The 22,762-nt window shown below is 41.3% G+C and overlaps 3 protein-coding genes across 5 annotated transcripts; 1 reads left to right on the top strand and 2 right to left on the bottom strand.

Moving 5' to 3' along the window:
• Nucleotides 1–1,444: 1,444 nt before the first annotated feature.
• Nucleotides 1,445–12,391, bottom strand: cops7a (COP9 constitutive photomorphogenic homolog subunit 7A). Its single transcript, XM_079165019.1, has 8 exons — nt 12,329–12,391; nt 8,968–9,090; nt 7,438–7,513; nt 6,589–6,677; nt 4,626–4,828; nt 4,433–4,538; nt 3,264–3,433; nt 1,445–1,990 (listed from the first exon to the last, which is right to left on the bottom strand). The coding sequence occupies exons 2-8, from the start codon at nt 9,088–9,090 to the stop codon at nt 1,951–1,953; spliced, it is 807 nt and encodes a 268-aa protein (XP_079021145.1). The 5' UTR covers nt 12,329–12,391; the 3' UTR covers nt 1,445–1,950.
• Nucleotides 12,392–12,893: 502 nt separating this feature from the next.
• Nucleotides 12,894–19,743, bottom strand: LOC306700108 (C-type lectin domain family 4 member E-like). Of its 3 annotated transcripts, none has more exons than XM_079165020.1 (6): nt 19,384–19,743; nt 18,076–18,186; nt 16,383–16,514; nt 16,136–16,287; nt 14,748–14,869; nt 12,894–14,369 (listed from the first exon to the last, which is right to left on the bottom strand). In XM_079165020.1, the coding sequence occupies exons 1-6, from the start codon at nt 19,472–19,474 to the stop codon at nt 14,207–14,209; spliced, it is 771 nt and encodes a 256-aa protein (XP_079021146.1). In that variant the 5' UTR covers nt 19,475–19,743; the 3' UTR covers nt 12,894–14,206. The 3 variants fall into 3 exon arrangements, with proteins under 3 accessions (XP_079021146.1, XP_079021148.1, XP_079021147.1); XM_079165022.1 differs by having other exon boundaries at nt 18,076–18,233; nt 19,384–19,464; XM_079165021.1 differs by having other exon boundaries at nt 19,346–19,406.
• Nucleotides 19,744–20,761: 1,018 nt separating this feature from the next.
• Nucleotides 20,762–22,664, top strand: LOC306700110 (perlucin-like protein). The gene is made up of 5 exons (XM_079165024.1): nt 20,762–20,882; nt 21,192–21,386; nt 21,493–21,644; nt 21,741–21,862; nt 22,380–22,664. The coding sequence occupies exons 1-5, from the start codon at nt 20,858–20,860 to the stop codon at nt 22,540–22,542; spliced, it is 657 nt and encodes a 218-aa protein (XP_079021150.1). The 5' UTR covers nt 20,762–20,857; the 3' UTR covers nt 22,543–22,664.
• The last annotated feature ends 98 nt before the right edge of the window (nt 22,665–22,762 follow it).

The following is a 22,762-nucleotide window of genomic DNA, read 5'->3' as shown; positions in this document are numbered from 1 at the left end:
CTACCCTCCAGATATCTAGTCGTGTGAATTTTAGTAGCATTCCTGTAGAAATGTGGTCTTTCTGTACCATGGAAGTTCAATAAAGACTCAACACTGGCGTTTTAGCTCTGCGTCTATCTGTTTATTTCTATGCATGTTGAATGAATTCCCCTGGGAGCTGTGTGATCTGCAATGCTTTATGGGAAGGACAAAGCTTACGATGTGCTTTTTAATAGCTACCGCTGTATCCTTATCTTTTTCTCCCTGAAGTGAACATTTAGTCCTTCGGCTTGCATTGATTTTGAACCATGTGCTTGGCATTAAAAAGTACTGCATGTGCCAATCATGTCGAAGAAGGGGGCGAAGAATAAGGCGGCTGCTTGTGTCTGAAGCTTTTCCTTATCTCCTCACCTCAATATGGGTTCCTCTCGCTTCAGAAAGATTAACAGCATGCAAAGCAAGAATTCCCTCTGTGTACAGTTTTTCAAACGAATGTCAATAAAATCAAGGCAGGCTCCAGGGGAGAAGTGCCATTCGCGTCCATTGAGATTCTCCACAGCTGCTGTTTCCATCTCCTCTGGGTATTTTACTGATCAATCAAACTAATTGATTGCCTTTGTTCCACTCTGAAATGTTAATGACCGTCTAGTTATGAGACACATACTGTACCAGCAGACGCTGCAGAAATCTGTAACGGTGGACAAACACTGACGCAGAAGTTAGGTGTGAACTCACGTATATGCCGAGTCATCGCTCACATGCTTTATAATAAACACACACGACTCAACTGCGACTTTCTCTCAACGCGACACGTGGGCCAGCTAACCCTCTGTCACTAACAAACACTTCAGAGGTGAACAGCAGTTAGAAATCACAGCTTCAATCTGTGAACCAATGAAGCTCAATCACACAGACTGGCATTAACGGCACTATTTATAGAGGTGGGGGGCGGATTTTGTTGAGAAATATGCAGGGTTAAATGAAACAGGGCCATAATTTCCCCGTCGTCTATTCCCCTCTCACTGCTGCTGCCGGTCAGATAATTGCTACCATTAATGTCACGCAGGATGGAGAGCGGAGAATTAGAGAAAACAGAATCAAAATAGTGAGAGACGGGTGGAGCAGGCATGATGAAGGCAGTTTTGACTGCGTGATGGAGGTACAAGGGTGGCTAGCAATTCCAACAGGCAATTTTGACATTGAAACAGAAGCTCTGGGCAAAACATACGCACATGAAATATGAATGTGCTTTGTGTGTGTGTAGCCATGCTGGTTGCGCACAGGGGAAGCCTCAGCTCTATAATACATTAGTCTCTTTAGGGACATGCCCTAATTAATGGCTTGACCTCCTAACGAGTAGCCCCCTTCTGCGAGTTAACATTTAGCTGTGCACCCTCCAGAGATGCACTTTGAAGTGCATTTAATAAAAGACGTTGACAGTGACATTAATGAGAGAGTCAGGGTATGTAAGTACAGGGCTTCGTTTTATTTCCTGACAATTTATATTCTGATTTTATACATGTCTCAACTCAGCAGAGAGAAAAAAATACAAAGCAACATAGAATCAATCTAAACCAATAGAGATACACACATACACATCAAATACACTGATCCTGCTTCTGGTCAAAGGCAACCGACTCCTGCTGCAGACTGCTCTGTCTTCATGTACTGTATTACAAGTGACACGTGTGTGTGTGTGTGTGTGTGTGTGTGTTTGAATATACTGACAGTCCGCTATCAACAACTGCAAGAGTTGATGTCACACCTGTCATTTTCCATCAGCCGGTGTGTTTCTGAATCCATCAAGGTGAGATTTGGTGACAAGAAAAGTTCCCATGAAGCTTCCTGGTTTTACTGTGAATATTGTGTGTGTGACCATGAACATCCGTTTGTCCGTCAACATGTCCACGCGTCTGTTAATCAGTGATAGTGTCCATCAGTGCCTTGTCTCCACATCTCTGTCTCTTGTTCTCAGTTGGACTTGGACCAGATCTTCCCACTGCCACGCAGCCTGAAAGGGCAGAAACAGAATGAAACACTGCATTGGCACTTTGTTTAGGATTTATCAAAACAAAGTTTTTCCACGTGCACTACTAAACCAGCATATTACTGATGCAACCTCGGTGCAACAGTGTCTTTGTGATAACAAATCTAACATATCTGCATCGGAATTGATCTCAGTGGATTTTCTATTTCAACAATTAAAAATAATTTGTGCAAAGAAGACATTTCTAATAATATCGGCTGCACTATCAGTCCCGTCCTTTAAATAGCTTTATAAAGAAATGGTGTCAAAACTCATTTTTAATTCGAGGATTGAGGTTAAGCTATCATTAATTTGGATTTCAAGTGGATCTTCATTTTGAATGAAGTGCAGCGCTGAGTGATGAAAATTATAGAGCTCTATGCTTCATCAAAATATGACAGGCAGCCAGAAAATAATCACCGCTTTCTGTTTGCGGCGGCAACAACATAAACAGCAGAGCGTCTCTGTTGATCACTGGAGGGGGGGGGGGGGGGGGGGGGGGGGGGGGTCTTTCAGAAGGAGAACACGTGGGGCATCTGTATATCCAGTGACATTTTACAATCCAGGACAGATGTGAAATTAGCCGTCGGTAATTGGGCCGCATGGAAGCGGAGCAGGAAGAGAGCCCCTGAAAGCAGGGTTAGAACACTGCTGCACAACACCGACGTGATAATAAAGCTACTTCATGCAGACACATGTTCACACGCAGACAAACCACTTACAACGGCAGCTGGCTTTTTAACGTTTATGGAAAGAAAAAGAATCATAGCGGTTCTGTGTTGAATTAACTTCCTCTCTCTACAAGAACACTGGACTAATGGCGTTAATTTAGTGTTTGAAGTAGTCTTTGTAGTGCTGCTAGGTAACTAGGTAAATGTGTATTTATAAAGCTAAAGTGTTTCACAAAACAAAAGCTGCAATAAAAAACTTAATGGGGAAAAATTTCAACATGCAGCTTTTTTTGTTCAATTTTGAGACTTGCAGGCATTAATAGAATTTCTTGCTGAAAAAACAACAACAACCGTGATTTACCAGCAACCACAATTCTGAATAAAACCTTTCAGTAAATTATTCTACATTGCCAAAGTTTTTATGCGTTCAATTTTCTGGGATGTTTGTTCATGCTTTATGAATGCAATTTATATGCAAACTCTTGCTGGTTCCTTTCGTTTAAAAACCGACAACATGCAGAGCACATCATTCATGCATGCATTTTTGTGCACGCAGCCAATACAAAAGGTTGCATCACAGTACTCACCCTTTCACCTTTGAACTTTTTTTGCCTGGTTGTCGCGGCTCCTGAGAGGAGGCGGGGTCTCGTGGCTCTGCCGGCTGATCTGCGTCCTGATTGGAGGCGGCTCCAGCGGGGGCGGGGCCTGACGACGGAGAGGCAGCGCTGGCCTTTAACGTTTTCTGTAGGTTTGAGACCTGAAGTAAAAAAGAGAAGACGGAGTTAAAGGACATGTTCACAACTTTTTAATTCAGTGTTGGACAAGTTACTCAGGAAGCGTCAGTTACTTTTTACTTATTCCTGTTTAGTAAAAAGAAGTAATAGCATTACTTTACATGTTACCTGCTATCAAAAGTAATTAGTTATGTTACTTGTTATAATACTACATTACTTTCGCTATCCCGCTGGTCGGTTATAACTCGCTATTCTGCTTGTTTACAAAGGAGACGTCCGGTTACCAAACTGTGAGACCAGTGATGTGACCGGCTGAGAAAATGATTCAAATCACACCACCTGCTGATCGACAGTCTCCTTCAGCCAGCCGTTCACGTTACTCTGCTGCAGATACATGAGCCAAAATAGAAGGTGGCGATGCCCACGCGGTCCGTGCGCCTATCACCTTGCGCTTGGCCTTCAGTATTTAAATTTTAACTGAGGGTACAAAATATTAAACTGAACCGGGCCCGTCTCTTCCTCTCCTCGGGTCAGTCACGCATGTGCCCGAGGAGATATTTGACTGAGAGTTCAACTCTACGTGATGCAAAGATGCATACTGACCTGCCGCGACGTAACATAATCTTACTTGGCACAAAAGAGAAATCGCAGTAACGCAGCACTACTTTGAGTAATAACTGCAATATAATGACTGATTTGGAGATTGTAATCCCTTACACTACTCATAATGTAATCAAATTACAGTAACACTGGTCGTATAACAATACTCAGGTTTGTGGAGGAATTCACACAGCAGCATGTGTTTATAATTTAATGTGTTTATGAACACGTTGCTTTATGAGTTTACCCTCAAACTAAATGCAAAAAAAAAAAGGAAATATGCAGTCAGAAGGAAAACTTAAAAGACCACAAGTGTCTGGAAGCATAAAAACAAAGATGCTGAAGAGGGAAGAGTCACATTTACTGGATTGTCTGGGGGGAAAGACTTAAACAACTGTAAGCTGAAGAGATGCGGGACTAACCTCTGTTTCCACTTGGACTTTAACTTTTAACTGGCTCTCTCGGTATTGGTTTGCCCTCGAGACCTGCTCCTCAATACCACACAGCACCGCCTCACAACCTGTGCACCTGAGAGAGAGGAGAGAAGGGCATGGAGGGAGTTAGGAAGCTGAAAACAGACATAAATAAGCACAGACACATTGAGGGGATACTGACCACTCCTGCAGCGTGTTGACTATGTTTGGCAGCTCGTTGGGGCCGAGGTCACGACCCACGCTGCAGTCTACCTCCACCTGCTGGTTCCTCTGGTCCAGTTTGCCCTGGATGATATCGCAGTACACAGCGTCTATCAGCAGGTCCTCCAGCTCCCTCACATTCTTCAGCTCGAGCTGCTGCAGAAGCAGCGAGTACGGCAAGCACTGAGGGGAACAAAAGAGACTTTACATATTCTCTGCTTTTTTAACTAAGCTACACAGGCAGATCTTTTCATTCCACTTTAACGGTTTGATAGAAGATGACAAAAAATTGTTACAGTAAAATTGCCTATTTGTCTAAATGTCACTGCCAGAGAAAGGTGAAAGGAGGGTTTGGAATTTAGCAATCCTTCACCGGGTAATTAGAGAGTTCACGCCTACACGCGGGGGAAAGCAGTGACATATTCAGGAGAAAAACAGGGGCAGGAGTGAAAGGAGCAACGGTCGTAGAAAGTGAGATTAAGTTTATTAAAAAAAAAAAAGGACAGAGCTGGTGAGAATAATGAATCAATTATTTATCAGGAGCAGAGAAAGAAAAGGGCAGGAGATGTGCAGTAAGGTTGGAAGGTGCGAGTGAGAGATGCCGTAATAAAAGAACATTAAATACTTTATCACGCACATGGAGGGAGGGGTGAGAAGTCTAAAGTGACATGAGCAGCAGTGGCTGTGCTGGTGACTCCTTTAGAAGCTTGAGACTGAAAGGCTTGTCGGTTTCTGAAATTCTAATTTAGCCGATTTAAAGTTTAAAGGGGACGCGTGTCAAGTTCATTTTCAGGTTCCTACTTGTATTTCGGGTTTCTACTAAAACTTGTTTGCATGCTTTAATGTTCAAAACACTCCCTCGTACTCACTGTCTGAATATTCCTCTCAATATAACCACCACTTCAGAGTATTTTTAGAATCGAGGAGGAGAAGCGAGGGCTTCATATGCAGGTCAATTCACACACTTGTGTGAGTAAAGCATAAAGGAAACTTTACACTTCATAATGTCAGCACAACAATCATAACAACAAGCACAGGGTAGATCAACTATAAATGCTGATCACAGATTCAGGATTATCATTCGTAAAGGGGAAAACGTCCTGAAACTTCACGCGTCGCACAGTAACGCAACACTGCAAACGCGATCATTTGGTAGGAATATGCAAGGAAACACATATTTGTGAAATAAACGACATTTGGAAGATCCATCTTGAAAAGAAGATAGTAGGTATTCCATATATTCAGAGCTCGGAGTGGGCAGGTACTCACTCACCAACGCGCAGCAGGCTACCGGCACTTCTACATTTTGATTTTTTTCTTGCACAGCAGCACTTCTCACGAGCTGCTGGTGCTCCTGTCTGCCCTCTCCCCATCATGTTCTCTGGGCAACTCATAATGAATTGCTTAGAACTGATAATAGTGTGCAGCACCAGAGTTTTTAGTTGCTATGTATAGTATTCGTATGTATAATAATAATAGCCTGAATGTGAAATACAGCTCTTTTAACGTTACATGCTATTTGGATAGGATTCCCTTGAAGAAACTGTAAATGTAAGTTTCGTCATGAATATCATCTTTTAAAACGTCAACACATTTTAGTAAATTAAGTGTGTGTGCTCACAAAAGACTCACTTCTGCTGCTACAACTCCATCCTCGGGGAAAACACCACCAGTATTCACCCCGTCTTAAACGCTAAGTTTTAACGCGTGAGTTTTTCATGATTTGTCACACGTAACGCAAACATTTAGTAAAATGTGGATTGCATGCCATATTTAAGAGCAGAATTATTAACATCGCATTACCATCTCGCTTTGAGAAGCCTACAGCAATAAGGTGGCTGCAGGAATTATATTTGTTTTCTATTTCTGAGGCAAACGCAACACTGCACAATTAATCTGCACCTCCCTGTGAAAACTGCAAAGTGAAAAGAATGAACCAGTACCTTGAGGTTGGATGCCAGACTGATGATGGAGAGGTGGCGGAGTTTATTTCTCTGAGCGGGGGTCAACTCTGGAAGAGAGGCTGCTCTCTCTACGGCAAGCACACGAGAAACAGGAAACAGGGGGAAAAAAAGAGACACAATGGGGACAAATGTACCAGAGTAGTGTGGAAGTGTCGCTTGCTGAGGGTCAAACAGTCGCACATAATCGAGGCACTACTTATTACTTTGAAGCGTAATGTCATACGGGGACACGCAGGTAAGTGTGGGGCCCTTTAAGCAGCCGGAGAACATAGTCGGGAGGAAGTCGGTCCCCAGCGTCTGTGTCTCCTGCTGCCTTGCTCCCCTGGTGACAGGACTCACACCCTCCGAGAAGGCGGCTCTGACAGTTCCTCTACGGGCTTCACTACACAGCTCTCTGAAAGTCAATGCGCTTCCTGTCGGCGTGACTCCAAAGGGACGGGAACAATAAAAGTAGGCTAGATTTTTTTTCCAGGCTATTGGTTGATGTTCGGCATAAAATTAGACATAATTAACATTCCGCTTCTCGATGAAGCTTCCCGACGCATTACACAGACGGCAAATTAAGTCACAAAAGATTAGTTTACTGCCCATTTGTGCCAGCACTGCTGCTGCACATACAATCATCAGCCAATCAGAACACTTAATAAAAAGTTGCCCAAACAGATAAAAGCACACCAGTAATTTTGGTCTGTGAATGACCTGTCTCAGTCGAGGGCGTTTAAAGCGTGTGTCAGGGTACCTGCCCTGCAACAAAGAAAATACAGCTAATAATAAAAGAGTCGCGAGGACGCCCTATTACTTATTTACACTGTGCTGCCACAGCAATACCTTTGTAGTCGCAGTAGGTTCCATAGGCAAAGAGGTTGAGGAGCTGGTACATTGGTGCATGAGGGCCATTCTCCATCTGTGGCGTAGAAGGAAGATGAGGGGAAAGAAAATATGAGGTGGCAGAACACAAAGGTAATGAGACTCTCTCCGCAAAAACTGTGCAACTGCAATTTGAGCCTTGCTGAGACTCTTTGAGAGTACGGCTGCAATCACCACATCAGGCGGCGCGGCTTTAAGATACGACACCGTGCTGCTAGTACGCCGGGTTACAAGCGATTGTCTGTCCGCATGGACGGTTTAAAAAATACATTTACTTTCAATAACTAACCAGGATGCGAGGCCCATGAAAACGGTGGGTTTTAAACTGGTGCACAAGGCACAATGGAGTGTGTTTTGGTCATCCGTGCTGCTCCTCTCTCGGTAGGCGTCTTTCGGTCTGATCTGTCTCCAGTGAACAACAGAGGAACCACTTTCATAGAGTGTCCTTATGGCTGACTGGAAGACATCAGCTGATGCCTGTCCTGTCTTCTGTAAGACTCTCGACTCTAAAGTATTTGTTCTACTGTTCTTTAAAAAGGCTTCACCTGTTACAGTTACCTCCAGGGGCGCAACATTTTGCGGAACTGCTATTTTCTAATTATTATTTATCTAGACCCTGATATTGAAATTGAAATTAAAACATGCATCATCCCCCAAGAGGAAGACTGTATAGGAATAAATATTATAAATAGCCAATGTTATCAGCTCAACAACAGATTAGTAACAGAATGAGCTATAAATATATGATTGTGGGAGATTTTTAACTTTAAAAGTCCTCAGAGGAAACAAATAGCTGAGCACATATTGAAGCAGAAAACCACTGAGGAAAACCGAGAGGTCAAGCTTTGTGTTGAAGCTGTGCTTGTTCGTCCCTTTTACATGCACAGAAAAAAAAACAACAACTGCAATTTAACTGTTCAGTGCATAGAAAGGGACACAGATTCTTAGTAATATCACCCCTGGTCAGAATTTTCCGCCATCCTTTTCAGGGCCTTTCTTAAAGAATGCAGCACAATCTCACTCTACTTTAACAGCATTTCACTTCTAAAATAGGGTGTTTACTGCATATTATCATGCAAATGTGTCATACAACATAAGCAGTATGTTGGTAATGCACATTTTGAAACTGATAGCAGCATCTCGCTCAGGAACTCTATTTCTAGATGTGTTGATTGGGAGGTGAGTCATGACTTTGATTACATCATTGATGCACAAATGTATAGACATGTCCACATGCATAGAGGATGAATGTGGACCAATGTGGTTAGAAAATACCCGTGTGTTGATGCGACGCTAACTATGTGGTCACCTGCATCACTGACCCGTCCGATTGTGGTTTGGTTGATCACATTCTCAATGCGTCCTGGATAAATGAACACCTCTGAGATTAACTGTCTCGTTGTGATTAAGATGGCTTGTTTTCATGCCAGGTCTGAAAAGGTCCCTAAAGACACAAAGGTTGAGGAAGATAAAGTGCGAGAGTGTGTTTACCTCTCTGACATTAGGCAGCTCCAGGATGTCAGAGAAGACGTAGAGGCCCGGGGTCTCCAGCAGAGAGCTGACAGCCTGGGCCAGTGCTGGGCCTGACAGAGACAGGAGCTGCTCCACCTCCATCTGACGCCAAAGGACACAGGAGACGAAGAGGTGAGCGGGTTAGACAAAAAGTACAACAGAGAGACACATAAGAGCAGCAGAGTTGTGAGGAATGTTCAGATACAAATCAAGGAAATTACATTTCTGTTGCCGCCTTGGCTCTGCCATCTGAAAAACGGCACCGAGGGACACCGTATCACAGTCTGCCATGAACACTATTGCAAAGCTCTAGGACTCCACAGGATGTAGGTCTCTTTGTCATGCACAGCAGCCAAGCCCTCTTGACCGAAGCACACTTAACCCTCAATTTACCCGAGGAGCTACTCAGACAGTGGAGGAGTAGCTGCACTGGGTCGCACCAATTGCAGGCAACAAGGGTAATGAATGCAAGGAACGGGACATGTTTATTCATCAAAACCAATTCCCTGCATACACGATGCAAATGCACTTTGGACAACACCAGAATAATTAGCTGACAGGAATCTGCCTGTGTCTCCAGCAGAGATTTAGGCTACATCCACAATATTATGTTTCTGATTAAAACCGGGGTTTTAAAACTTAAGCGATCTCCGTCCACGCTTCCTGTTTACACCCAAATGCCCAGGGTACGTGAATAGTCATGTGATAGTCATTTTCAGGCGTGCTAGTGTAAACGGAAATCATTTAAAAACGATGCTGAAATGCCTGAGTGGACGTAGATCGTCATGAAGCGTATTAGTGTGGATGTAGCCTTGATCTCCAGAAAGTGAATCTGGACAAACAAGCAAAAAAAACAAAAACAATACAAGACCATTCCCCGATTCTTTACTTTGGCCGGACTCAGCCTTTGTAATCCACAAGCTTTATAGTAAAAAAAATGTAACAAAAAATAGCATGGGCAGGATGTCTGAATCTATTTGTGCGTGGCTTCCAATTCAAAAGTGCCTTAACTGACAAATATTTCAATCTGAGAAGCTGTCGTGTTGACTTTGATGGGATATTTTAAGATATCTTAATCCCAGCAGACACGTCTTGGGACACAGAAGAAGTTTAGTTTTACTTATGCATGATAAAATTATTGCAATTGCATCATACTGTTTTTATTACCTGAGGCCATTCCCTAAAATGAATGCAAAAGAGAGTCTGAATACCAACTGCTGAGCTCAGACTAGTCGGACTGGTTTGTATTCATCACAGTCAGTGAGTGCAGAGAGGGCCGACATATTGTATCATCCTACATCTGATGCACACACATGCACATCTAAATGTGGGGTGTAAAGAGCATATTCTCAAACAAGTGGACCTTAAATGGCTCCTGAAGATAACTAAAAACCACTTCTAACACTTTTATTGAAATGAAGTGCAACTTGGTGAAATCTATAGCTGTGTTTTAAGAGATATACGGACCGATGTGTGCTGTTCTGCTGATGAGAAAGTCTACATAAGATGATCTGGAGCTGTATTCATGAAGCTTCCTAAAACAAAAAGTTGCTCCTATTGGCGAAATTCTAAGAAGATTTGTAAAGAATTTCCCCTTACATATACGACAAGATCCCGGTAAAGATAAAAGATATTCACTAAGCATCTTGTGAAACTGTCAGGAGTAGGAAGGAGGACTTTTGAGAGGCTAAGAGTTTCTGAAGCAGAGCAGAAATGGTGGCAAGACCAAGAAGTAGGAGAAACATTCTCCAAACACTGAATGACTACATATTAGATCGTGCCGGGATAACGTTTGTGGCCAATCTCATTAGAGTATGTATGCCTCCTCAAACAAGACAAGCTGCAGTTTACTGTCTAAATTGACATCACTTCCCCATGTCTTCATATTAGCATGTAAATTCTTGAGTTATGGCCCAAAACATGTTTTGTGAGGTCACAGTATCCTTTCAACAAAAATCAAATTGAAGTGGACATTTGAGCCAAATTTGAAAAAAACCTCTTGGTGTCACCGAGATATTGTGTTCATGAGAATGGCACCGAGTGACTGACGGGTGGATGGATTGACGGATAAACCGATGGATAAACAGACGGACGTACAGATATGATCGAGTGACAACCTGTCGGCCTCTGGCTACAGCTGTTGACAGCACTGAGGTATAAAAAAATCAAAAAATGCAAAGGAGCAGTAGTGTCAGAAAGTCTTGGTTACTTATTTATAGATTTGTTTTAGAAAGGAGAACACGGCCGTTATACAGTATGTGTCATTACAAAACAAAACACTTTTGAGTTCAAATTATATTATTGTGTAATTTAAGTGTGAAGAATGAGCCGACAAGGCTGAAAACCAACAATCATTATTGATTAAGCAGTCAATTTTCTCTTCCATTGTTTGATTGAGCACTAAATTATCAGCTGGCAAAGTGTCAAAACACATTAGTTTTCTTCCAGAGGTCAAGGGGATCTTCAAATTGTTTGTTTAGCCTAATCCAATTAACAATCTAAAACATGACTAGATTTTATTTAAAAATGTAATTTAGCCAAGAAACGTCTCAGATAATCAGGAATTATTTGTCAGTGATTGTTAATTGACTGTTCAATTAATCCACTAGTAATTTCAGCTCTAATTTAATGGATATTAAAGACTGATATTGTCGGGTTTCTGTTGCTCACAAAAGGGAAGAGTCAACAGCATTTATACTGAATAATACCTGTGATTTAAAAGAAATATACACAAAACCAACAAATACACACATTTACGTGAACACGTGTTTACAAACACTCCATCCTTGGGAGTGTGACTGTGATAAAGGACAGTAACAGACTGCGGGATGACACTGGCACATAGACACTCTTTACAGTTTCACGAGAGCATCTAAAATCACATGTCAAATTTCAACCGAAACCTAAAGTGGTCTTTTAAGATATCTAACCAGCCAAACTCACACCCCCGTTTTCACGCTAGCTTAACACCGCTCACAGGGGCTATTGTTAAAGCTAACTAATGACCGTGACAACAGACATTAATGCAAGACAGATGAATTGCTGAATGTACCAAACGTATAGCGCATCGTTTCAGTGTACGACTTTGTGTTTAAGCTATGCGGTCTCATCAAAATGTATGTTAGCTATTATTCGGTCTCAATGTGTCATGCTAGCTCGGTTGCTAACGGCTGACCAACCGAAGGCTTCACTTATCCGTTGACGCTAGGCCTCAGTTCACTGTAAGCCTTTCTAGTGATTTAAATCATACCACTACACTGCGTAAGTAACTGGGAAGTAAAATAGGTAAATAAATGCTTCCGCAAAAGTGTTAAAGAAGACCGTGTGTGTCCAAATGTACCTTGTTGTGTTGGTTTCTAGCAGACAGCCTCCCTCTCGATTGTTCAGTTCCGCTGTTAGCGCACGTACGACAACAAAGCAACGTAAGCGTTGATTGGACGGTAAAAGCGAAGTAGGCGGGACAAGGGCCGCTGTCAATCAGCATCTGCAACGGCGGATCCGGGAGAACAGCGCCATCTAGCGGTGATCTCATTCACACTGGGAACAGTCGAGATCAATACGTTGCTGAGCGGGGGTGAACAAACTGGAGGTCAGCAGTACAAAGATACATCTGAGGGGGTCACAAAACGATTCAGGGGAGGGCATTTGTCTTCTGTATTGTCTCTTGTCTGTAAAGTGAAATACTTTCAAATCCATGAACTCCCATGTCCACGCTAAGGCCATAACACGTGACAGGGGGGTCAAGACAAGACTTCATTTTAAGTCGTCACAAGCTAAGCTTTTTTCAGTACAGTAGGAGGATGCAGTTACATCAATGAAGAGATTTCAACTGGTTACCCTGTATGTGAGATGTGTGGAAATGTGGATGTCATAGACAGAAAAAAGGTAGACACAAGGTAGACTATTAAACAATAGACAATTTTATTGACATCAATTTTGTCTCAAAAGTCTAACATAGTGCAGGAAAGCTATTATTATTGATCTTAGAGGAACAAATACAACATTTACAGCATTAACATAGCGACAAACAACTATTAGCTGTAAGAATATAGAGGATACTGTATAGTTTTAATCCAAGCTTCTCATTGTGGTGTATTCTTCTGAAGATTACTTGTCTTATATCACCTGCCTGCATTCATCTAATGTTTGTCCAGTTTTAGCTAGTGTTTTTGTTATAATGCATATCAATCAATGTATTACATTTCAGTAACAAATTGCATTTTTTACCTTTTACTTTTTGTTTCCATTGCTTATATTCTTTAATGTCTATTTGCAATGTTCTACCAGTGGCCTGAGCTATACTTCTCTGTGAGTGTGTGCTGGTCAGCCAACAGACTGAGGCCAGCAGTGATTTAGATTGGAATACATTCACTGTGAGATGCTCCTTTTCAGTCAGTTTGACCAAGAACTTAGAGACGCTAGATAAGACAGTGTTGTGTTGTGAAAAACAACTCCAAATATGGTTAAAGGAAAAGGGCTATTGATACAATAATGTATGGAACTGACGCAGGCTCCACAAAAAGAGGTGATATTGAAGTCTATACATGTGTTTATGTACTCTGAAGTTAGTGAGCTGCTTCATGAACCAGCCATCGGCTTGCTGTATTATTGATGCACAGTAAATCTATTATTACATTGAACTCTATTGAATCCAGGGTGTTACATTGACATTGAAAAGATATTATTAATATAAAATACACAGTGATATTTATGAAATAATTTGCAGCTGAGTTTACTTGAGAATCCAACGATTAACAGCAGAGGCCCACATTTCTAGAACACAGTGACAGCCTTCGTGGCATTCAGCTTTGCAACATGAAGACCTTTTTCTAACGTGAGACCGGATAGCCTGACATTCAAAGCTAAATTCAACAATAGACCCATTAATTGTAAATTGGCACACTCCAAACAATGTTGGGCTAGCTGATGTCATTGTCAAATATTGACAATCTTCTCTATCTCAAAGTTGTGCAATACTATAAAATGTATATTTTCTTTTAATTCCCCCTAGTATGTTTTATCTCAATTCAACAGATTTTCAGCAACCATACCTTCAGTAAAAAATAGAAAATATCCTGTGTGCATATGTTGTGTGTCAGGAATAACCCTTTGGGCTGCATTTAGTTTCCTGTTATCCTGTAATCATTACTTTTTTTCTTCACAACCACGTGTAGTTCCAGACCTCCCAGTTTTGCAGTATTTTCAGTAGTATTGGGATTCAGTTGAGCTGAATGACATCCATCTGGCAGATCCGTTTATAAATGTGTTCACAAGGAACATCAAACCATGCCTTTGCGTGGCTGTCTAAGGTGGCGCAATCCTCTCCATGTTCCCCTCCTGACTGATGGTTATTTGGCTCTGAGCTCCACTGATCCCAGTATCTGTGACAGATGGAGAGGAGGAAACATGGATTGATAGGGTAAGCTATAAATAACAACTGTGAACATTTCTGACAAACGTGAAAAACAAGCTCACCTCGCCTAAGCCTGTGATTCATTCATGACATTTTTGAACTCTCTTATCTGAGGTTTTGATACAAGAATGGACATGTTGCATTGTATATCTTTTGATGTTGCAACTGTTATGTTATTTTATTTATATTCATATTTTGTTGTATCTATAGGCCAGGTAAAACAGGCAGCTTATTTAGCTTTGGATGGTTTAGGTTCTTCCTGGACAGTTTATTCTGTCATTGAACTTTAATACAAAACATAAGCTAATAAATTATTTACGGCATTAAATATTAAATCAGATAGTACTTGTGTTTTAATGTTGTGTTGTCCACCCATCTCCAGTCTCCTTCCTTCTCTATGTCAGACAGGCCGATCCAGAAGTGGTAATCAAATCCGCCGATTTTCTTGGCTTCTTCTTCCAGAGCGTCCTGAAAGTAAACAAACACAAACACACACACACATCATTGACACAATGCATTCCTTAGTGCCAAAGACTAAATCCTTAAATCCTTAACCCATACCCATTTTTTAAAATCTTAACTCTAAGACCATGTCTTAACACTTTGACAGTCCTATATATAGAAGGGAAAACCAACCTAAATGTCTTCATTTTCCAATAGTGTGCTAAAACACAAATTTAAACACTCACTTTCTTATTATATATGTACTTGGAAGGATCTTTATTTACAGTAAACTAAACACACATAGTCATTATAAGAAAAGTGTTACTAATAACATGAATAATGTCTCCACTCTATTCACGTGTCCCAGTAAGTCACGATGACAGTGAGCCAGCATGTACGATACCAGGACCCTGAAACTGAAGCAGCTAAATGTAATTCAGCCATCATCAATTTCATTATCTACGACTGTTCTTTTCCTACAATATGAAAAGTCAAAACGTCTGCTGTGAAAAAGGCCTGTTGCATTGGGTCACTGAACTCAATATATACAAAGGTTGATAAAGGTTCACTTCATCCCGCTCCAACAGAGCGAAAAGGGGAATCACTCTGGTGTCAGTCAAGCACAGTCTGTAGACACCTACACAGTCCTGAGTAGAGGTTTAATCTACAGTCTATGGTTTAATCAGAAGAACATCGAGGAAATCACCATTGTGGGTGGACCATGGGTGAGCAGGCGTATAGGGATATAGGCATGAGACTTTTGTGTTCCGATTATGTACGTCATTGTTTGCTTGTCACAGTAGGAAAAGCATAAGTGTAAATATTAAAATGAAGGCTCTTCAGTTTCAGGCTCCTGGTACTGTGCATGCTGGTTCACTATCATGCTGTCATGGCTGAGATACTTGAATAAAACAGAGCTATCGTCAAAATGTCTGCTGTGAAAAAGGCATATTCAGTTTGTAACTTCAATCTAACTTTCTATCTTAAACTATGCCTGCAAAGTGACCTTGCCTTGCAAAGATGTCTTTATGTTTCACACACACACACACACACACACACACACACACACACACACACACACACACACACACACACACACACACAGAGAAACACACACACACTCTCACGCGGACAGCACACAGTAAACAACACAGTAACTGACCCAATTAAGGGGAACGAGAAACACCTGTGCCAGTCAGCAGGTGTTCATTTCTGTCTATAAAGTTTGCTGACTTTACCCCGACACACACACACACACTTACACACTCACACACACACTCACACACTCACATGCTGTTCCATGGTGTGCAGTATGGTAAGATGGCTGCCCATAGCTGCACAGCTATCTCTGCTCATCAGCCAGTCCAGCTTGTCATTACTGAACTGGTAACACTGATCCCCGACATGAAGCCATCCTTCAGGACACTCCCTGCACTGCTTAACTATTGGTGAGATATGAAAAAGGATGAGGGTTAACAGTAAATTAAGGACAGCGGGAAATGAAGGTTGTGTGCACGTTTGATCTACATCCCGCCACCTGTCTTTGAACAGCTCCGTCCCAGAGCGCTGTAGTCCTCACACAGCTGGATGTAACGTCTCTGTGCCGAGTTCAGTTTCAAAGCCAGAGATGAGGAGTCCAGGGGGGCACCTGGCACCAGCCTGCCAATCACTGACAAGGAAGGAAGGAAGGAATAATGGATGGATGGATGGAAAGAAGGATAGATAGATAGATAGATAGATAGATAGATAGATAGATAGATAGATAGATAGATAGATAGATAGATAGATAGATAGATAGATAGATAGATAGATAGATTTCAGTCAGGACCAAAGTGGTGGACCGGCATTGCCACCAACAGAAGCCCGACTAAAAACGTATGCAATCGTCATATTGTTGTGTTTTCACCCACTACTGATTTCTCCCTCTACAAACATGAATCTCCTCTGTACAGTCTGTGACTCTCTGATTTTACTGCTGCTGTTACTGGAGATAATTGAGTTTATATGAGCTCCCTTGCGGCTGTAAAAAAAAAAGATAATTTACAATATGAACTTTCTTTGGCTTCATTGCCAGATATTTTTCCACATTTGTGTTTCCCCCGTTTATGGCGCCACTTCCCCTTTGCCTATTAAAAACATGTTTCTGTAATGTTTTCTAAGAAGAGTAATAGATATGTATTTATGTGGCTTTTATTAAACAATACTGTCAAAGGGACAGACATCATCTCTGGAGGAAACTTGATAAAAAAGGTGTCACTGATCAGGTTCAGAGGAAAAGAGAGTCAAGCCACTCACTGTCCTTTTATAGCGTTTTACCTTTATTAACTGTAAGTAACGTTTTGCTGTGCTTACTTGTTCATATCAGAGTTTGCGGTTTTTTAAATAATAATGAGTAATTCTTGATAAAAACGAATGACGTATATCACCATTTCCTGGAAAGCCTGCTGATGTGAAACACATTCAGGTGCTGCAGTGAGGTAAAATGTGGCAAACACATATATTACACAAAAACACAATGATATACCCATGAACAGTATTTTAAAATTGTGCTGCATTTTTTTGTGTGGCAGATATTGCTTACAAAGCAAATAAAGAGTCTACCTAAGTAAAGTGAAAACATGTATTCTACCCACAATAGTTACATTTAACTGCTCAGAATATTGGCTGATTTGTCATGATACAGTACATAATGTTTGCTTCTTATATATTATTCATATTATTCTCATATATTATTCATAGAATTAAATCATTATTCTTACAATATGTTGTAATAGAATGTATTAGATGTTTCTTTTTATCTCCTGTTGTTGCAAGTCATCATTTTCAGATACTAAAATGTGTACTGTAGCATCTGTGTCTGTCTATGAATGTGTGTGGGTGTGTGTGTGTGTGTGTGTGTCTGGTGGTAATAGATCAAGCACGTACATCCCCAGTGGTGTTTGTTTTAAATGAGTGTGTCCTCACAAGCACATTATCAGGCGGAGCTGCCAGAGCCTCTTGGCCCTGCAGGAGAAATATTTCACAATTATGGACTTTTGTGCTTTTTCTATTACATGACCCTCACCGGACTGAGGGGAGCGCTTTATCTTTGTTATTGCCAATTATAGGTGTCCAAAAGCACACTGAGCTGGTATAAAAAGAGAATAATCAGCGAGAGGGAGTCTCACAGAGAGAGAGACAGGCAGCCAGATATACATACTCAGACTAGAGGGCAGGTTGTTTATACTTACAGAGCACAGTGAGTATGATGTTGGCGCAGATGGAGGCCAAAAAGCCAATAAGCATCAGGAGAGCAGTCCGGCTCCTCAAACACTCAACGCCCCGCTTCAGTCCCTGGGAGCCTGATTAGACCCAAAACATGGAAGCTGTCAATTCACCATTTTTAATCCTGTGGTGAAGCCCAGAGTGCAGCCGTTGAGTAAAAAGAGATTGTAGAGCAGAACCGTTTGACCAGAATTTAGCTTCATAGGTTTTACTATTCCCAAAAGATAACACTGTACATTTGCTGAAAGTTAGGTCAAGTGGATACTTTATTTGTCTTTTGCTGAAAAACTAAATATGCATGTAGACATATTCAGCAGTGGCAAAGCGTTCAGATCCTTTACTGAGTAAAAGTAGCAATGGCACTCTGTAAAAATACAAGTAAAAGTCCTGCATTCAAAATCGTGTAAAATGTTAGTAAAAGTACAGAAATATAATCAGCAAAATGCACTTTTACCACCAATTGAAAAAGTATCCATGAGGCAGCATCTTACTATCTTATACTATATTGTTCAGGTAGAGCAGATTTGATCTATTGTATATTGTTTTGTTTTACAGCATCATGTTCCATAATGTGAAAAAATCTGTAGAGTTACTAGTAGCTAAAAATATCACATAAATGTAGTAAAGTAGAAATTCCAATATTCCCCTCTCAAATGTTGTGGAGTTGAAGTATAAAGTAAGTTAAACTAGAAATACTCAAGTAAAGTAAAATGATAGTTGAGTAAATGTACCAGATGTTGTACATTAGATTAAACCACACAACAGAGTATAACATAGATAGAGTCAGCTCCACCTCAACCACTCGGACATTAAAATGCTGCTTACATACTCATAGATTAGTGATAGTACTTCAATAGTTGAATATATGATAATGTAACGATAAAGCCCATTTGGCCTGCTTAGTGAGCTACTTTTTTACTTTCAGAACATTTAACTGATAATACATAGACAGTACATTTCCTTAAGTAAAGATTGAATGCATGACCTTCACTTTAAATGTGGTATTTTTACATACATACACAGGTATTGCTACTTTTACTTCAGTAAATAATCTGAATACTTCTTTCACCACTGTTATTGAGGACAATACGTATGCCATTTTCCCTATAAAATGTAGGCAAGTGAAGTAGACTTTCCACTACAAAGAGGAAAATTAAAGTACAAGTATTTCAGAATTGTCACAGTAACTGAGTAATTGTACTTATGTGTAGATGATATTTCACCACTGGCTCTTACACTCTCTCAATATCTTTTGTCACACAAACAAACAATACCGTTGTCGCGTTGGAGAATGAGCCTGTTCCCTCCAGGGGTCGGCTCCTCTGTGAACTCCTGCAGGCTGTTGTAGTTTTCTCTCTCCTCCATGGCTTTGATGCCCTTGTTAACACTCTGTCTCTCTTTGTACTGTACCTCCTCTGGTCCCTAAAGGCGTTGGTATCTCCTCTCCCAAGCAGCGATATTTCTCCTTGAAATTAAATTTGTCGCTGGTGGTTGATTTATCGAGGCAGGTCCCCCTGCCCGCAACACTGCTGCAGTGCTACAACGAATGTGCTCAGTTAAACTGTCCTCTATCTACAACTAAATAATGCCAGCTCTTTCTGGAAAAGAGACCACAGTGTTAATCCAAAGTTGGAGAGTCTTTCCTCACTTTGTTGGCTCTGTGTCTGCTTGTTGCTGTGGTGTTTCACTGTCAACTTGCCCTATTGCACAATCCCAGTATTTTCCTCACGCTCGAGCTCTGTTTGCAGAGAAGCACTGATTCTGGATCTGACAGTTGTGCGAAAGATAACAACGCACATTATGTGGGCGTGTGAGTCAGAACAGAAAAACCTTTTTTGAGAAAGGTGGAAAAAATATTGAGTAACTTCAACTTCCTGACATTAATAAAAAAAAAGAAAATTGGAACTGTGACAAGGCTGTGACGGGAAAGCAGCTGGGAGCTGTGTGTTTGTGCCGTGTGTGTGTGTGTGTGTGTGTGTGTGTGTGTGTGTGTGTGTGTGTGCTGTGTGTGTTGCAAAGAAAATAAAGCCAAGCTCTGAATCAAGTAGAAAGTCCACAGATTCATGAGAATTTGTGGTGATGGTGCAAACACACATATTTTAGCGCAGTAGTCACTGAAACAAACACAGACATGAACAACACTAAATAATCCTTCTCTCGCTTTAATTAGCCTGGTTTGAAGAACAAAACTTCATGAAGAAGAATAGCTGACAATGGCTGTAGGAATTAGGTGCCAAAAAAACCCCCCCATAAACATGTTGACAGTGTGTTGAAGCAACAGAGTGGGCATCTGGTATGTGTGTGTGTGTGTGTGTGTGTGTGTGTGGTGAAGAGGTGATATTGTTGCAGCTGCTCTACTAACGAAGAGAATACAAATAACTCTCAACACACAAACACATGGCCACACGCTGCGTTGATTAATGCTGAGTCGATTAATGCTGAGTGTACTTTTTACATTTACATCAATTTTTAAAGAACGTGTTTGTCTTTGCTTACGTTACGGAAAATAAACCCCAACCTGTATGCCAGAGTTCCATCATGAAATGTTTGTTTATCTGACCCAATATGGCAGGTCATCAAAGGGGTTTGGCCACAGGATATTGCACCATCTGAGTTTACATGGTCTGGTAACTTTCCAGTCTGTCTGGTAGATTTGTTAAATCTGTACTTTCTGTCCCCTGCTCTATAAAATACCCAGAGAGCAGAGAGAGGAAGCCAAAGTTTGTGATATTCTATGAGCCGAGGGACATGATGCACCTCATCCAAAAGAAAGGTAAGTGCACCCTTAAACAATGTGCACCAGTTGCGTACGGTAGTTACGACGGGCCCCGGTGCAAAGTAGGAAAGGAATCCAGATTAGGGAGCTTTGCTGCTGTATCCTCCTTTTCTTTTTTGAACAGCCGTGTTTCTGAGGTGGCAATCTGAATCACTCGCAAGGGCCTGTTCCTCCGGAGGGGCCTGCTCTACCATGCGCAGCCCAGTGCAACAGCACTGCCTACACTGATTATATTTACGCCCATGTGTGCACATATATGTGGATCTGCATGCACGCTAATGTTGTATATGCTTTTGGTGTCATTAGGCACCCTGGGGATCAGAGGCCACGCTGTCCTCTATGTTCTCATCGGGCTGTTGGTTTCGGGAGCCTCCTCTCAAGCTGCAGACACTCCAGAGCAAGAGGTGTCCTCTCTGAAGCTGAAACTTAACTTGTTGATGAATCGCTACAGTCTCCTGTGCAACCGATTATCCAACCTGGCAACCAACTGCTCAGCTCCAGGTACTGCACTTTCCTCTTTCAGGCTTCTGTAGATGGATGTGGACAATGCCACATGTATTCTGCATATTTCTTTTTTTTGTTTGTTTATGCATGCACTCTCCCACAGCGATCAACTGCACCGTGTGCCCTGAAGGTTGGCTTCACATAGAGGATCAATGCTTCTTCCTCAGCACTGACAGGGACGACTATTTCAATAGTACAAATAAGTGTACAGAGATAGGCGCCCATCTTGCCATCTTGACCACCAAAGAACAGCATGTAAGAGTTTCCCAGTATGTTTTGTTCTCTTTATTTTAATAGATGTGTTGATGTCACAAAATATTCACAATACATTTGAATGCCATACCTTTTTAGGATGTGTTGGAACAAGAAGGCAAAAGGATCGGAGGGATGTACACATACTACTGGATCGGACTGTCTGACATTGACAATGAAGGAGACTGGAAATGGGTGGACAGCTCAAAACTTAAAACCCCGTATGTATGAAACGACTAAAAGCAAATAAAACACTCTTCTCATAATAAGAAAATATATTGTAGGCACTAAGAATACTGTCCATACTGTCCATTAGTCAGGGGGTCGGCCAAGTCAGTGTGATTCATCCTCTGGGGACCATGATTGCCTGTGCAAAATTTGTGTCGACAAATTTGTTGCCTAAATAAGGCCTATTCCTAAAAAATAGAAGACCTGATTGGAAAACTACTTAGTTTATAAATATAATATGTACAAGTTCACTTCCAAGAAAAGTTCTTATTTAAGGGTCGTCATCATTAATCCGAGTCAGCATATCCAGAAACAGCAAAGATTCCCTCTCATGAATGGGCATCAGTCACACAGACACATGTCATGCTTCACATCAGTCGCTGCCCCTGCAAAGTTAGCTAATTATTGAACATGCCCCCCAAAGAGATTCAAAAAATAACATTTTATTCTGCACAAAGAATCAATCTGCATTTACTTTGGCACACACTGATTTTGGCTCTTTCTGTGTAGATCTTGGGATGTTTTGAAATCAGAGCCAGACAACAACCTGTCCGGTGGTCTGGATGGAGAGGACTGTGCGGTGGTGCACAGCTACACTCAGACCTGGTACGACGTTCCCTGTTCCTTCACCTATCCCCGAATCTGTCAGATGGACGCCCTCCGGCTCCAGTGAGCTCCAACACACCACTGCAGGACCACCACTCAATCCAAAGTCTTCTCTCTTTGCAATTTGATCGACAAAATAAACAATTATCTGAAAAAAAGTTCCTGCTTTGTGTATTTAGTAGCAAGAAATGCTCATTTTAATATATTTAATATATTTCTTAATATGTGTAAAAGAAAGTAACCAAGCCTATCGGTGCATTATTATAATAGAGCTTCATAGAAAAGAC

This window comes from Pholis gunnellus, assembly GCF_910591455.1.
Source record: "Pholis gunnellus genome assembly, chromosome: 8".
Taxonomy (NCBI): domain Eukaryota; kingdom Metazoa; phylum Chordata; class Actinopteri; order Perciformes; family Pholidae; genus Pholis; species Pholis gunnellus.
The sequence above is the reverse complement of the archived record's forward strand: the minus strand, read 5'-3'. Positions and strand labels throughout refer to the sequence as shown.

Bases quoted from the DNA above. Each gene is read 5' to 3' on its own strand.
- cops7a (XM_079165019.1), bottom strand. From the start codon at position 9,090: ATGGAGGTGGAGCAGCTCCTGTCTCTGTCAGGCCCAGCACTGGCCCAG. The intron at 4,829-6,588 runs GTACTGGTTCAT...TGTTCCCCTCAG, and splicing joins GTCTGGCATCCAACCTCAAG to TGCTTGCCGTACTCGCTGCT. The intron at 4,539-4,625 runs GTCAGTATCCCC...CCTCTCTCTCAG, and splicing joins GTCAACACGCTGCAGGAGTG to GTGCACAGGTTGTGAGGCGG.
- LOC306700108 (XM_079165020.1), bottom strand. From the start codon at position 19,474: ATGGAGGAGAGAGAAAACTACAACAGCCTGCAGGAGTTCACAGAGGAG. The intron at 16,288-16,382 runs GTGGCGGGATGT...TCTCACCAATAG, and splicing joins ACGGAGCTGTTCAAAGACAG to TTAAGCAGTGCAGGGAGTGT. The intron at 14,370-14,747 runs GTACTATCTGAT...CATCTGTCACAG, and splicing joins AACACAACATTAAAACACAA to ATACTGGGATCAGTGGAGCT.
- LOC306700110 (XM_079165024.1), top strand. From the start codon at position 20,858: ATGATGCACCTCATCCAAAAGAAAG. The intron at 21,387-21,492 runs GTACTGCACTTT...ACTCTCCCACAG, and splicing joins AACCAACTGCTCAGCTCCAG to CGATCAACTGCACCGTGTGC. The intron at 21,645-21,740 runs GTAAGAGTTTCC...ATACCTTTTTAG, and splicing joins TGACCACCAAAGAACAGCAT to GATGTGTTGGAACAAGAAGG.